This window comes from Terrapene carolina, unplaced genomic scaffold (assembly GCF_002925995.2).
Source record: "Terrapene carolina triunguis isolate 2854851 unplaced genomic scaffold, T_m_triunguis-2.0 Scaffold95, whole genome shotgun sequence".
NCBI lineage: Eukaryota > Metazoa > Chordata > Testudines > Emydidae > Terrapene > Terrapene triunguis.
Genome location: NW_020664446.1, coordinates 48,516,699 through 48,533,569, shown reverse-complemented (window position 1 = coordinate 48,533,569; position 16,871 = coordinate 48,516,699). Strand labels below are relative to the sequence as shown.

Sequence of the window (16,871 nt, the reverse complement as noted above, 5' to 3'; positions counted from 1 at the left end):
ATGTAAATACTCCTGCCGTAATAATAGTCATTAATAAGGACAGCGGTTTGATTTTTTTTTCTTCCAGGGCTGGAATATAATTGCTGCGGAGAGGGATTGGCTTGTAAAACACATCCTATTATCAGCTGTGATCAAGCTTACAGATTCCCCAGTCCAAGCATCTGCTCAGATTGCCTTTTTGGGGGGTAGGGAGGGAGACGCGCTTCAGATCGAAGATCATTTCAGAGAAGTATCGCTGGCTGCTGAGGAACAGATTCTCCGGGTCTGAACAATGGTTTAGCGCCTGCTTATAAACCCAGCCCCGCACACGCGAAAGGAGCCATGCCAGTAGGTTACAATCACTGCATTAAGTCTGCGAAAGGCCCTGGCTACCCCCAACATGTTTTCTCTTTGTATTCCCCCCCGATCGGACCCACTGACGTGTGTGACATGTGGATGGAGATTACGGGACAACTTGCTTTCTTTCTGTTCGGATCTCTTGTGTCGCTGGAAAAATAAGCGGCTCCTAGCAGCGGGGGGGGGGGGGGGGTGGGGAGAAGAAGGGGTGGGGGTGCACAGCCAGCTTGAATCTCCAGGCTTTATCAAGGCATTCGCTCACCAATAAAAGAAGGCTGCAATTGCAGATTCAAGCCACATGCGGTAGTGTGTAGCAATTAGTAGATAAACCGCTGACTAAAGTACTAAAACATGAAGTATTATTGAAGTCAAGGTCAAAAATGCTTCAGTTCTCTTGCAAAATAAAAAAAAAAGTGGGGAGAAAGGAGGGCGGGACACTTGCACTTTCCAAGGAAGGTCCAATTTCTGCACTGTACTTTTTATGACAGTGTTTATTACAGATGAAGGTCCCCTAATTGTTTCACTGCTGGTTCTGCAACTAACTTAATCTACCAGTTCCTTTATGAAGCGGTTCACAGACACACTGAATAACATTCCCCCCTCTTGCCATCCTCCCCCCTCCCAAGAAACCAGCTAAAAAGGTGACACGGGACTTTTTAATTTTTTTTTTAGATATATAGGAAAATCAATAATAGAGGCATGTGGCTGCAGGTGACTGAATCTCAGACCAGGAAACAGACTAGAAATGGCTGGGAATATAAACACCAAAAACTGCTTATTTCACTCCTCTTTTATATTCAGAAAAGCTTGGCTACAGGCTTTGATAGATAAATAAAGCAATTGCTTTCATGATTATAACTGTCCTGAATGGATTGTCTTCCTACACCATTCAATCTGTTTATGAGTATTTACTTTACATTAGTAGAGAGACCCTGCACTGCAGGAGTTTGCTTCTTTTCCCCTGGGTGTCAGTGTCTGAAGCCTTACATCTGCTCTGTGATTGATGGAGCCTTGAATACACGTTATTACTCTTTCACAAGCAGAAATCAAACAGGCTATTAACTACATTACTTCAAAGAACAGTTTCAATACAATCTACTTATCTTAATTGAAACTTTCTTTGTATGGATATTTGCAGAGGAGATAATTTACAGGTGTGTAGCAAGCATCACATTAAGGGAAGGTAAAGTAGAGGTGGATTTATATCATGATTTTTAAGATACACTCTTAAAAGCCATTCACAGAACTGGACGCAAGATTTTGTTTGAGGTAGTTTCTTAGGGTGGGGGAGGCTATCATTATGCCTGGGGGTTGGAGCTCTGCAGCACGAATCTGGTTATAGGACTGCAGGTTTTCAGAACTATCCAAGGCATTGCACTGCAATTGTTAACATCAGAAAAACCTTATCACGGTTTTTTTTTTCTCCCTGCAAGGATTACGCAGCATGCAGTACTGTGGAGCTCCTACCTTTAACAGACAGTGATACAGTGTTTCCAATTAGATAAAGTATCTTATAGACACTTGGAGACCACAGCTTCAAACAAAACAGAAGTTGCTCAGCTGTTGTAAAACGTTGTGCATTAGAGGGGGGGAAAGGTTAATATACAATAGAGGAATGCCCGGAGGCTTTCTATTGAGGTTTCCTGCATAAATGCTGCTGCATTGCTTATACAGGAAACTGACTCAGTCAATCTTAAATATGATCTTGTCAAAATACTGCAACCCAAGTTCTTTAAAACAAGCTTACTTCAACTACACTCGATGCTTACCAGAACAGTGCACAGCCTAATACACGTATCAGTCACCTCTAATGTTAAAGCAATCTTTAAATGCCCTCTGGCCACCTATAGGCATACTATTTAAAGATGGATAAAGTAGGTTAATTTAATTAAATGTATACTATACTTACTGCATGGTAAAGGAAAGCAACAGTGAAGTGTCATTTAATTCAGTAACCCCATATTCTAATTCAGTAACCCCATATTCTACACTACAGACTATAATGATCAGATGAAATTTCGAGAAAAGCTCATTAAAGAGTGATGTCCACAGATCATCTAACGTGGCTATGCTGAAGAATGGAAGAGAACAGTGTAAATGGTTATATAACCTCCTACATATCGCAGAGTTGTAATATTACTTCAAATTATTAAAATAGTTTTCGACAGCTTTCAGTTCTTTGGCAGGGGCTTTTATTTCTTATTGTAATTTGAGGATCTGCCATTTTCTTTCGTTTCTCTCTCTGTGTATAGAAACAAGCTAGATCTTGCTTTTATTACTTCACCATGTTTTTTTAAATGTGGTTTAGATATTGTTAAGTACTCTAATCTCACTGAAATGAGCGCATGCATTATGAAAATGTAAAAAAAAATCTATGCTCTAAACCTCAAGTCACTGAGAATCCACATTTATCACCCCTAGTTCCCCCCCCCGTACTATTAACTTCAACCATGTGAATATAATTTTCATTAGAGTAATCCTGTTTCAACTAGACGCTGTGACTAGAGGTGAAATGTTGCGAAAGCGTTAAAAATAGCTTACTAGTAATTTCAACATCCTGTAATTTTATCACAGATCAGGTTTCAACTGTCATACTGTACAGACCTTATTTCCCATATATTACATGTTTACTTTTTAACATGCTAGACCTACTTTGGTAGGATCGGTGCCAATATAATAACATTAGAAGAGAGAAAGCGAGAATGCACCATTTTACATCAACACTGCGAAAATGCATCTAAAGGCTGCTGGTGAAAACATAGGCTGCTGGATTGGTGCTGGGCTTTGCCATTTGATTTCATTGCTCACTGTGCCTTTTCCTTGTTCTGTCGCTCTTAAGTTTCTCAATGTTTGCATAATAACCCTGCATGCAAACCTCGTAATGCTTCAGGGCTCCAGAACAATAAATATACACATTTAAAGCCTTTATTGTCTCACGGTTCATGCCCCCGGTTTTAAACAGCTTAATTTCTAGTTGTATTTAACTAGTTTCCAAATGGATTTTTTCCCCTCTCCTCCCCCTCCTCCCGGTTCCAAACTATTACTGAGGTAGCGCTCTAGCTCTCTCCTGTGTGTGTGTTAAAGTCAGTATTTCTGCAGCACTTGGTTATATAAACACATTATGATTTGAGATCGCCCTTGGCAGAGATCAGCATTGTAAACACGTACTAATGTATATACATCAAAATTAAAGAATGCACACGCAGATCTAGGAGCAGCCTGAATTCATATTCCGAGAAGACCCACTGCTCCCATTTATTGATTTATCATGCATCGTTTATTGTTCCATTCCCTATATGCAGTAGCTGTCCGTTCAATATTGTTTGCAAAATCCAGTGATTGTGTGTGTGTGTGTTCATTAGTCTCGTCTTCTTTTTCCAAAGCGAACAAATGCATTAATATTTATATGTTTATATAATCGATAACCCACTTTCTTCCCTTTCCCACAGAAAACAGGCATCAAGCAGCTAATGTAACAGATTAAGTTCCTTGAAAATATGGCAGTGAGGGAGCGTAATTTAACTATCAAACAAATCTACATGTCTAATAAAGGCAAATCTGCTAAAGAGAATTAGAAAGACGAGCTGCGCCCCAGAATCTCTGCAGGAAATGTTCTTTATATTAGACATATACAAGCAGGTCCTGTCAGATCCGCAGCTGAACAGGGCAGCTTTTCTGCCTATCAAAAATGAAACGATGTTCCTATCCATCATCATTGGGGCTTTGCAGGAATAAATTCAAGTCCCCACACGGGCTCCAGCTTTGCAATATTTTTTTCAGGTTTTAGATCTCAATTTTGCCTTGATCCATCCGCCCTTGTCCTATGCTTTGACTCAGCCCCGTCCCATGTTGCCAATTTGATCAGGCAGCAATTGGGTGAAAAAATTCGTCGTTTCCACACCTCTGGGAAATTGGGGGCTAGGAGAAATATTGGGCTGCTTTTCTGGTCATTTTGGGTGAGCTGGGGAGGCGAGGTTCAGGTTTTATATTGAGGGTTCGGGCTGGCTGCTGGAGGAGAGAGCTTTACCCTGCCAGGACCTGATGCAATCCATTCAAGCCAACAAGTTTGGAGAGAATGTTGAGTTCAATCAATTCAGAACGTCGAGATGGAGCCCAACTCAGTCCAGGTATTCGTCTCTCCTCCGCTTCTCTGCCCTGCCCCCCCCAGCCCCAGCCCCCCACCCCCAGGCACCCGCCCACAAACTTTCCAGTAAACTTTCCCCCTCTGCACCCCCAAATGGCATTCTCCCCCTTTTTAAATTCCTTCACTGGTCATACATAGGCACAGATTATTATTATCACAGTGATGATGATTATTTTTCCCGTGGGGGGATTCTTTGCTGGGTACTGCCAGACTCCTTATTTTAGATGATGGTATTCCCACCTTAAGCCTCTCTGTGTGTGTGTGTGTGTGTGAGATCTATATACGATTGTCTCTCTTATTTATGATGATGATTATATTTATTTTATTGACTTGATTTTTTTTAATTCCCTGCAGTGGGTCGGCTCTCCGTGTGGTTTGCACGGTCCTTACATTTTCTACAAGGCTTTTCAGTTCCACCTTGAAGGCAGACCAAGAATTTTGTCCCTTGGCGACTTTTTCTTTGTAAGATGTAAGCCAGAGGATCCGATTTGCATAGCGGAGCTCCAGCTGTTGTGGGAAGAGAGGACTACCCGGCAACTTTTATCCAGCTCCAAACTTTATTTCCTCCCAGAAGATACTCCCCAGGGCAGAAATAGTGACCATGGCGAGGTGGTAAACATATCTCTCTCTGTCTCTCTCTCTGTGTGTGCACGTCTGTGTGTATCTGTGTAGATTTTTCCTCCCCCCCGTAATGTTTATTAAAGGACAGGATTGAAATGTTCCCTTCTGCAGGCAACGTAAGGCTCTTTTAAAGGGGTAGTGCCACAAACAGGGACTTGAGCTGTTTGCCATTGTAAGAGTTTCGATGGCAGCTCTACGGGGGGGAGAGATGCTCTTAAAAAAGCCACAATCAAATAACTTGTGTGTGGGGGGGGGGGATTTAAGGATTTTTTAAATGATTTTTTCCACTTCTTGCTGCTGCTGTGTGAACGTCACATGCTTTAGTGTTTTGTGTCTCCCTCCCCCGATTTCAGTGGCTGGTTGAGGAGTGGGGGATTTGGTGGATTTAGATATTGTTAACATTTTTTTAGTATTTGATATGTTTAAGAGGGCGGAAATTACGAAATGGAGGCTGAGTGAGATCAAAAGCTATTGAGCTGGCAAAGACGTGTTGAATAAAGTGATAAATGACAGGTACTGGAATAATACATTCAAATAACTTGCAGATATGCCTGGGCGTATTTCAAAGCAGTCATGTAACCAGCACAAACACGTTAAGCATTAGCAACGATCTCTCTTTTCTGGTGCATTTCACTAGATGTTCTAGTTTAAAATTACTATGAAAAAAGTGGACATTTTCCAGAAAGACCGGCGGGTGGGTGGAAGGGAATGAGTTAAAGGCTAATGCTGAAGTCAAGCTGTTTCGTTTTACAGTCTCCCTGAGTTACTTCTAATAGGGAGAACCCATTGTCAGTTTCATCCTGGAAAGTTTGATTAGAAGTACCCCATAAGTCCAGAGCTAAGGTCTGGAGCCCAGATTGCGTTTACAATGTATTCTTCTAGCTCTGTAATTTCATGTATGACCGCAATTTTGCTGGCTACTCTAGTCAGCTGACTGCACTGTGTTATTGAGGAACTATTTCAGTGTGGTGTACAAACGGCGCTATGTTTATGCGGAGAGATGGCCAGTTCAAAAGCGCTCAGAAATAGCCAGATGTGGCTGCAATAATATTTCAGCTGCCTAAAGTGCAAGCAGGGGGGGAAATGACGGGAAGCCTTCCTTATTTCTACTATAAGCCCCTATACAATCTGAGCTGCCAATTCCTTCAACAGTCTATAGTCTGATGGAGTTAATTGTAGTTTTTCTCAAGCTCCCCCCTCCACCCCGAAGTATCGAGTTACCCATTCCTATTACATGCTACTTAATTACTGTAACCTTTCAAACATTCCCTTATAAATTGCTTCTTCTGAAATAAATATGTAGTTCTGCTGTCTTACTTTTTTTTAAATTGCCCATCTTTTCTGATGTCAATAATTAAGACATTTTGGAGCATGGAGAGGGTATTGAAAAACATTAACAGGTTGACCTCTCTTCTACTGAAAGTGCCTCTGCCCCCTCCCCCTGTCCAACTTTCCTGTGCAGCTGTCTCTCTTCCCCTCCCCCTCACTACTACTTATTATTTGCTTTTCAAATTTATTACTTCAACATGGGCTGTGATCTGGAAAAGGGGAGGATTAAATATCCAGAAAAGACTACAAGTGTAATAGACATTCTGCTAAACCAGACAGGAAATCATTCTGAATTTTATTAGATATTTTGTGGTAACTTCTTTTGAAAATGTATTTGAAACATTTCTTTTAATCCTCTTCTCAGTTTACCACTTACCTATTTTAATTTCTGTGTTCACAATTTAAATTGAGGACCCTCTTCTTAAGGATAAAAAAAATGACAGTGAAGGATGGATGTTCTAAAATTGCTGGTGGTGAATATTTAGAAGCCATACTCCTGTGTGTGAGAATGTTTTAAATGAAAGAGTTTTGGATGAGAGGGGGTGTGAAATGGGACACAAATCATTTTAATATGCTTTAATGATCAGCTCATGTTACTGTGGTATGAACATCAGAGAAAATTAATCCTACCATTACATGTAAGAATGTTCCTTCTATGCAGTAATTCTCAGCTGCATGTACATTCATAATATTATGCATGATTTGATTTTTTAAAAATGCAAACACTGATAGTAATTAGCTGTATGATTATACTTGTATATTTCATTAGGGCTTTAACTGATGTCATTCTGAATTATTCAACCATATGAAAACAATTTTCAATTGAGATAATGGCATGCCTTGGAATTATGCAAATGATTATTGCATTGTATAGAATAATTATGACAAATGTAAAGCAGGTAGAAAGTTTCCTAATGCAGTACTATTTTACACCCCAGTGATGTCATTTCCCCCATGGCCTAAGTTAGTCATTCATTAGCAAAGTAGCAGCAGCAGCAAGAAATAGCAACAGCTCACAGAGATACTTCTTTGGCAGAGAGCCCACAGAAACTAGTATTTAGAGCCAGGGCCTAGAGAGGGCAACATAACACTCCCATTAAGAAATGTACTTTGTTTTCACTTACTCCATTAACTTGTTTATATACATTGACATGATTTTTATCATTGATTTTAATAGTTTTGAATGATAAAAAATCTGTTCATAAATGTGCAGCTAAAAGACAAAAGGCTGCATAGTAATTGGCAATGTGTTACTTAAGGAAACATTTTACATACTGTATTAGTATATAGCACAGTTATTTTAAGTCTCTAAACCAGAGTAATAATTCTTTTATGTAAATGACAGCAACATCTATTCCTAAAGCACAGGCAGGGCTGTGTTTAGAATAGAGATGTTTTGTAACCCTTTATATGTCTTCTGTGTATGGAAATGCTATTCTTGAAATACAGATAATTTATAACTATAGAGAAGACATCCTTCTTGGTTTAAGAAAATGTATGGATTTAAACTCCCTATCTTGCATTAAGAAAACTGGTATAAAGTGAGGTTACACTTTTATGTGTATTGTAAATCTGCTGTATCAAAGGTTTTCTGTGATGTCAAAGGTCAACAGAGGCACTTGCTGTGAATAAAATTGTTGATTAGCAGAGCAACTGGTCTGATCTTAAACTGTTGATCAAGCCAGTCAGAGGTATAATTATTGTCAGGAGCAGATGTCCTCACTAGGTTGAGCATTAGTAGCACCAGCCTTTTAGAAATGTGGTGTCCACACTACTAATGAACAATTTCTTACCATTGTAATATTCAGTCAGTGGCTACTCATAGAGGAAATAGCGAAGTGGGTGTGTAATGATTCTGTTACTCAGAAATTACTGATGGCATATTTTATCTGATTGCCAAATATTTGAGCTAATCAGAGATGGGTGTATACAAAAGGCTTTTTACATCCCGTTTATCCATCAGCCATATCTATATTTAACCATCTGTGCTGGTAAAACTGGATTTTGCTAATACACAGGCACTATTTTAAGCATGTTTGCAGTTCCCTTGATGCCAATAGAACTACTCATATGCTTATAGTTAAGCATGCTGGATGGGGCAGTAGAGCTCCATCATACAGTCAAGCAAACAAAACTCAGCTGACTTTAAATTGAATTTTGAATGTGTAACAAATGCAGGATCAGTCTCTTCCTTAGGTGAAAGTGTAGGTATTAATATCACAAAATTAACCTCTTTAGCTACACCCATGAAACCCCATTTAGAGACATGGAAATGAGAGCAGAACAGAGCTTGTAGGTCAGGCTTATGCTGATGTTCTCTCTGTGCACTCTTGATGTATGTCAGTGAGAGCAGTGGGAGGGCTGACATTGGGTGAAAGTACCACACCGCTATTTTCTCTCATCACCTGGGCAGGATGGGTGAGGTTTGCCTTCTGGTATAGTATAAGGTGGTGGTGTCCTCCAGCTCTGTCCATGGGAAAAGCTTTCAGGTTTTGGGGCATTCACAACACTACTATTTGAGACCCCATAGGGAGTCATGTTGCCAGAAGTTCTGGAAATGCCCCACAGCCAACCTCCTCTAGGCCCCATCCAGCAAAGCACTTAAGCACACACTTAACTGAGCACAGGACTAGTCCTTTTGAAGTCAGTTGGACTAATCACATGATGATAGTTCAGCATGTGCTTAAGCGCTTTGCTGGATTGGGGCCTCAAGGACAGTTGAGTGTGTCAAGTGGGAGTTTGTACAAAACAGTACAGACTGGATCAATGTAATTTGATGTGGCATGGGGTAGGGGAGGGAAGGTTCCCAATGGATTTGCAGGGAACTGATGCCATGAAAGCATCCTTGACTCTGCCCCCTCCAAACCCTTCCTGCCACCAAATCTACAGCACTGGCTCAAGCTCTCCCAGGCTCAGTCTACACACACCCCAGCACCATGTAGCTCCAAATGGGTGGTGCTCACATGGGTCTAGTGAAATTGGGGATGATGCCACATTGGCTTAACCATACCCCACAAACCCAACAGAATTGTAGCTAAAAGTTTCTGCAGATTTTCTGCTCATTTAACCCTCTCCAACAGAAGCCGCAGCAGGGACAATTTGGCCCTATAAAACTATTGACCTTTTTGGAGAAGATATTCTAGAGTAGAATGCTTGTTAACAACTTGTATTTTCATGTTTTTAAAGCTGTCAGCATTAATTAGCCTATTCTTAAAAAATATGAAAAGCAGAACTCATTAAAAGTAGGCATGGTATTTGATAGGGAGTGTACATGCTAAAATATTAATTTTCTTAGTCTGAAATATCACTCTTTTGAATACATTGTTATTAATTTTACTTCTACTTATATGGTACCATTTGTTATAAACTACTTTAAGTGAATTTATCTAAATCTAGTTTTACTAGAGATCAAACATTGACTCAGTCTACCTTACCAAATGATGATCTGATCTTCTACCTTTACTCATGCAAGTAACCCTTACTAACACAAGTAGTCTGCATAAGTAAGAGTTGCTCACATGAGTAAGGGAATCAATGCCACCACCCCGTTATTACACATCAGACAGTATTTTGCATTTTCAGACTATTTTTTTTTAAATTTTACTCTGTTTAAAAAAAGGTGTAATTTATAATTACAAGACTGACCTTTTTTTGGAAAGCAACAAGTTTCCAAATCTTAATAGGCAGCAGATTTAAAACAAACAAAAGGAAGTATTTTTTCACACAACGCAAGTCAACCTGTGGAACTCTTTGCCAGAGGATGTTGTGAAGGCCAAGACTATAACAGGGTTCAAAAAAGAACTAGATAAATTCATGGAGGATAGGATCAATGGCTATTAGCCAGGATGGGCAGGGATGGTGTCCCTAGCCTCTGTTTGCCAGAAGGTGGGAATGAGTGACAGGGGATGAATCACTTGATGATTACCTGTTCTGTTCATTCCCTCTGGGGGACCTGGCATTAGCCACTGTGGAAAGACTGGGCTAGATGGACCTTTGGTCTGACCCAGTATGGCCATTCTTATTTTCTTACATTCTTAAGCTTATAATTTTTTCATTGAGGGTCAGATTCTTTCACTTTTACAGATGCTGAGCAGTAACATGCTCCTCAAAGAGTCTCCTTGATTTCAATGGGATTACTTAGATGAGTAAATGCCATTCAAGTGAGTAAGGGTGGCAGAATCTGGGCCTTAAGCAACTGATTGCAGTCTCATACGCATGGTCACGTATTGCCACCTTTCTTGGAAAACCTGCTATGTCGCTTGCATATTAATGGATTTTTTCAAGATATGTAGGGATCGGTGTTCTCTTAGTTGAAATTAGAATTGAGTCCTTCCTTAGACTTCAGAGTGGGTATCTTGCACCAGGTCTATCCACATCAATAAAGTCAACAAATATGGAGAGTACAGTTATTAAAGGGTGCTTGGCAATTGATGCTATGAGCATGATTTTGAAATGTATTGTTGCTCAAATCAGTGCAGTGCTGGAAATCAGGTACACTGTAATAGCAATGTTAGAGATATGACAGTCATCATAAAAGATCATGGTTTTGGTAATTGCATATCCACTCTTTATATTTTTGTCTCTCTCACTACCAGTAACATACATTGGCAAAGAAAGAAGAGGGAAATGACATTACTCAGTGAAGCCACATGTTGCTAGCCATTAGCCAGCAATCTGGTGTCTATGGTCACTAAAGCAGATTTTTTTTCCCCTTACCTTTCATTTCTCAGTGTATTCAGACTGTAAAATGCACCCACTGCGCTCCATAGTTGCTTTTCCCAGCCTGATCAGTGGCACTAAACATTAAACTCTTGTCTTTTGAGAATAATAGGCTTTACATGCTACACCCTCAAGCATGTTGAGATACTGTGCAGGCTGGAAAATAAAAATGTTCTAATTGTGTCTTTTAAATAAGCATAGGAGTGAATTAATTAGACTATATTTTGTCTTTAGTTGCTTAGTTACACAATAGTATTCCTAAGCACAAGTAAGATAAATTGGCTCTTTTTGTGCTGCTTGTCCCTTAATCATAATTACTGTATTGCTCAGGAGAGTAAAGCATACATAGGTTTTGCATTTTTAATAATATTCAAACAATATGCATATGATATAGAAAGTGTTCTGGTTCAAGTTCTGATGTGCTTTTATTCATGAAGAAGTTCTACTATTATGGGAGCGGTATTTGCATTAGTTGCCCAGAGATGTAGTTCTGGGAAATGCATAATTGAAATATTCTTGAAATGTTTATTCTGGCCCTTTCATTCATATTCAAAATAACAATGCTTCACGTCTTAAAACAATCATACATATTTGATTTAAGAGATTTTTCTTTCTGTTTATGTGTGTGGGTTCACACCCTGTTTTAACCCTTTAGAGACTAGATGTATGTGTGATTGATAGTGTCATATCAAGTTGAGCTTTTTATTTTGTAGCTAAAATGTAGTCAGAAGGTCAGAAGGACATTGGCATTTTACGGCATTTATCAAGTGACATTAATATTTGGCAGTCATCCATGTTTCTATGTGAAGGTGCCAGGGTTATACATAATAGAGTTTGTTTTCATTTTCAAGGTATTTTATTCTATCTGAACAAACTAGCCTCTTTTGGGGTGTATTGTGATGGGACTGCCACTGGTGGGCTAAGAACTTTAGTTTCTTTCTCCACTGCACAGTGTTGGTTGTGAATGATGGGCAAATTGATACAGATATTGAACAATGGAAGATTCTGGCAAGAAACCCACTGTACATGCTCAGTAGATGTATGTGAAAATTGGCTCCATTGTTCCGTTGTATGAAAAGCAAGTAAATTATTTACAGATATTTGCTAATTAAAGCACATATTGTTTTACCAGCACAATAGAATACAATACAACAAAAGACAAAAGAATAGGCTTGCATAATTTAAACCTGCTAATGCAATGTACTCTTTGTTTAGAAAAATATAATTATGTAATCTACAAGGAAAGCTTTTCAAACTGTAACAGTACTAGGCAAAATTAGCAATGAAATGCTTGTCAACTTGCCTAAACTAAAACAACTACCTGAGATCTGTAGGCCATCTGATGAGAAAATATTTTGAGTGAAACCTATTTTCTCCTTGGTCATAACTTCTATCTGCACTGGCAGATATAAATTCAATTTGAACCTCTGTTCAGAAGGAAAAAAAAAAAAACAACAACAACCCAGGAGTTGCTATAGAAATCAGAAATCTAAGTGTTTGCACTCATCCCTCTAGAAGCCCCCCTTCCCTTCACAGACCAGATTTACTAGTATCCCACAAAGAGCCAGTAACACTCCATTCCTTACCATTTTATGTGATTCCTTTTACAAATGCTGAATCATGAAGAGGAGATTGTACAAAAGATGTATTAATGCCAAGGGAATAGAATCCCACATCGTTTTAATTATGTTACTCTACTCAGATCCCTCATGTTGTGTCTTTGCCTTGTTTATGGACCCCAGTAGGTTAAGAGCTACATGATAGGTCCTAATGCTCCCAGGTTTTGCATTTTTGAATTATAATTAAGTTGCAAACGAATATGTAAACTAAACACATGCCAGTATGCAGATTAGAGAAATGGGAGCAACACCAGTCACCTGTATTAAATAAAATCTTTGTTGCCCTTTAAAATTGGCTAAGGATTACAGATTAAAGGTTTTAGTCTAGCTTTTAAAATTCTCCTGTGTCACTTAATTTCCTGTGCTATATGTATTTACAGTTAGACTTTATACAGTGCCCTCAAGTGCTTGAATGAGAAATGGTGGCCATATAAATGTAATTTTGAGGTGCATATGTAGGTCTTCACTCCCAGCACACTTGCCTCTTCTGGGCAACTGACAAGTTAGTTGCTTATTCAAGAAAGCAGTCTGCCCAGATGCCCTTCAAAATGCATGAGGATGTGCTGGAATCACTGTGTGCCAGAAGCAGTGGGAGGGTTGTTTGGGTAGTATGCGCTGAATGAGGAATTTAAGGTGGAAAGTGAAATTGAAAACATTATCTGCTTGTTAAACCACACTACTGGTCAGTCAGTTCATCTCTGGCTCTGCCACTGACTTACCGTGTGACCCTGGGCAAATCACATAACTTCTATGTGCCTCACTAAACACATCTGCAAAATGGGAGGAATGGTACCTACCTCATTTAGTTGCTGTCGGGCTTAATATGTATCTTGATGTTGTGGAAACGCAAAGCAAAACTGATTAAATGGCAGCCCAAGCCTTCCTGTGCTCTAGAGATTTAATGTGATATCTATTTGGTTACTGTAAGGCAGCTTTGCCCTCTTCTGTGGCCTTCCTAATGCCCAGTGTTCTCTGCTGCTGTTGTCCCTGCATATTAATGGTAGATGGGATGAGGACACACTTTGGAGCTTCATATTCTGAGATGAGGATTGTTAATTTTGGTCCCTCCAAAAAGCAAAACCCTTCAGGAATAGAGCCATAAACTCCACTAGCTGATTTATGGCCTTATTGTCTTAAATAGTATTTGCCTACAATGGCCACAGTAAATAAGCTTGAAGGGGGAAAAAGATAGATGCTTCCTACATTGGAGAGGTTGTTTAAGAATGATTTTCTACTATAAAAATGTTCCTTGCCCCTTTAATACTAGTGAGGTCATTGGAGGAAGGATGGTTTTGTGGTTAAAGCTATTGGCTGGGACTCAGAAGACCTGGGTTCAAAAAAAAAAAAAAAAAAGACTTCAGGTGTGACCTTGGGTAAATCATTTAATTTCTCTGTGCCTCAGTTCCCTCTCTGTAAAATGGGGATGATACTTCTCTAGCTTACAGGGATGTTGCAAGGATAAGTTATGATTAATATATGTGAGGTGCTCAGATGCTATGGTTATTACATATAAGTACGTATGCAGGGACCTGTAGTAATCTGCTGAGCATTGGTAGCTGAAGTTAAAGCTGCATGCACAAATTTCTTCGATATTTCCATTTGTTTATAAATTAACTTGATCATTTAAGATAATTTCTCCCCCTCCCCCCCCTTTTGGACATGCACTGTGGTCCTAACATCTACCAGGTGGTCTAAGCTGTGCACCCAATTCCAGGGGCAAGAACAACAATTTTGTATAATTTACATGAGAGTCGTGCAGTATCAATTTCCCATCTAAATTACAGAAAAATCAAAACTACATGAGGTGTAAATAAAGAGGATAATAGAGCCCTTTATATCAAAATGAAATATATAGTTCTATTATCCTTAGTGAATGTAGTCCATAATAGTCTAATTGTGTTTTGTGCTCCTGTGGGTGAATGTGTTTTCAGCAACAATGCACTGGGTTGTAAAATATGCATCCCCAGCTATCTACTGTGGTAAAGGTTTCAATAAAAAGGCTGAAGATGTTTTTCTCATGCAAATTATACTGATCAGATAAATGGCACACAGTGTCTCCTATAATCATCAACAACAGTTTTTACAGTATGTCTCCTGTTTCTCTAGGCCATATATTTGATGTTACTAGATCAGTAATTCAGTAGACAGCCGAGCAGGTGTTCAAATCACTCTTGACCTCCAGAATTCTTTAAATGACCCCTGGAAGCACTGGAGTGAAAACATTCTCAGCATGTCAAAGTTTTGAGATATCTTAGTTGCCATAATTTTTTAAAAGCTGCCTTTGCTGCTTTTAAAAAAAACAGCTAGATATTGGCAGCGAACGAGAAGTTGTGATGCACTGTGTGCCTGCTTAGAATAAAGTTGTACAGTCGCACCACACTGCCCTGTGGCGATCTGCCTTCCAAGAATTAATTTTTCTTTTTAAAAAATAATCTGCTTTAAACTGTTCTAACTACCTGCTCACTTTCCATGGATGTAAGCATTCCAACCATCTGCTGAGTCAGGCAATATAGGGTTTTGTGCTTTCGGGAGGCTGTGATGGTTGCTTAGACAATAATGACATATTTAGCATAATGGCTCTCAAAGAGGTACCATCCCTTTTTACTGAACTTCTCCTCTGAAAATGATCATCTGACACCTTCAGTTGGGTTAAAAACAGAATACAAGAAGGATAATTTGTATCAGTGTCTTTTCTCACCCTCTCCCCACACCTCAGCTTGATAGTGGCAAATATTTTACTTCACTCTGGAGTCTTGTAAGATGTATTGCAATTATAGGCTGACTAGATGCCACATTTTATTGGAATAGAAGAAAAAAGTGACTCCTTTTGTACGCAGTTATTTCAAGATTTAGATAACTGTGTGGACAGGGGAAACATTCCCATTGGCTGGTCAATATTCTTAAGGGGGCAGCAGAGATAAATCTAATTCCCAAGCAGAGTTGAAATTCACCTCTTTCTATCACAAACCTAATTTCATTGTAGCAGGAAAAATTTGTAAATGTTGCCTTCATTAAAGTCTTACTATGCAATGGAGATCTCATAAATATATCTCTTCAGAGCATAGTTAATCTCATATGAGTTGAATATTTTTATGCTGTAATCAACTTGGGTGGTTTTTCATGTTTCTATGGAGATATAATTATGGATGACATAAATGGTATACAGCAGATTTCTTTAATCTTCTAAAGGTTTGGTAGTCGTAAGTCACTGCATAGCTGGTTTTTATTTATTTAATATCTCTATTCATTTGTCATCTTGTTTTAAGGGTTTCTTCATAACCAGGGAGTATGTAGAAAGAGGTATACAACGATGTATGTCAAATAGTTAAGAAGGCTTCACTGTGTTAGTGATTCCAGGATTTGTTGGTTTTCTGAGGGAACCCATGCCCTCAGGAGATTAATAATTTGGTTGTGCCTGGTACCTTGAAAAGTCCTGGAGGTGCTGTAATGTCACAAGGGGCACTCTACTATCATTACTTGCATCATGCTGAAATCAACTCCTTTGAAGAAATAGTCCTGTTTATTTTCATTTTCTTGTGCAAAAGTTTGGATTTTAACGTAACACCAGAGAACAGAAATATGTGTAGTTGGTTTGGGTATTGAAATATTGAAAGGTGCCATGTAAAACCAAAGGCCGAGATTTTAAAAAGTGACTAGTGATTAGGGGAGCCTCCATTTTTAGATGCCCAATTTGGGAAACCTTAAAGCAGCCTGGTGTTTGTTTGTTTGGTTTGGTTTTCTTGTTTTTAGAAAGTAATGAGCACTCATCCTTTGAAAATCAGACCCCTTTAAGCTGTCTCACACTGAGCACCCAGCATGTGAGGCTCCAAAATCATTAATCAATTTGTGGAAATGTTAATCAAATCTATTTTGTTTTTAAGGATAAATGTTGATTCTTTAGTATTTAGAACTTGTTACTCTGATTATTATCTGTTTTGAAACTTGAAATCCCCCTAAAGGGTCTGGGTGTTAGATACAGTGAAGCTTTGGCCCACACAGCACTGGGCACACCCAGGGCACAGCACAAGCACTGGCACTTCTCACCAATATGGCTTTTCATTCATAAAACTCAGTGTTTTGCAAAGGTGGATACGCATGATTAG

At 39.1% G+C, this 16,871-nt stretch overlaps 1 protein-coding gene across 1 annotated transcript in view; it reads left to right on the top strand.

The window, feature by feature from the left end:
• Window positions 1-4,442: 4,442 nt before the first annotated feature.
• Window positions 4,443-16,871, top strand: part of ARID5B (AT-rich interaction domain 5B) — a 149,032-nt gene continuing 136,603 nt past the window's right edge. The window contains exons 1-2 of the mRNA XM_024209651.2: window positions 4,443-4,463; window positions 4,835-5,089. Coding sequence (XP_024065419.2) covers window positions 4,443-4,463; window positions 4,835-5,089 — 276 coding nt within the window. The remainder of the gene's footprint in view (window positions 4,464-4,834; window positions 5,090-16,871) is intronic.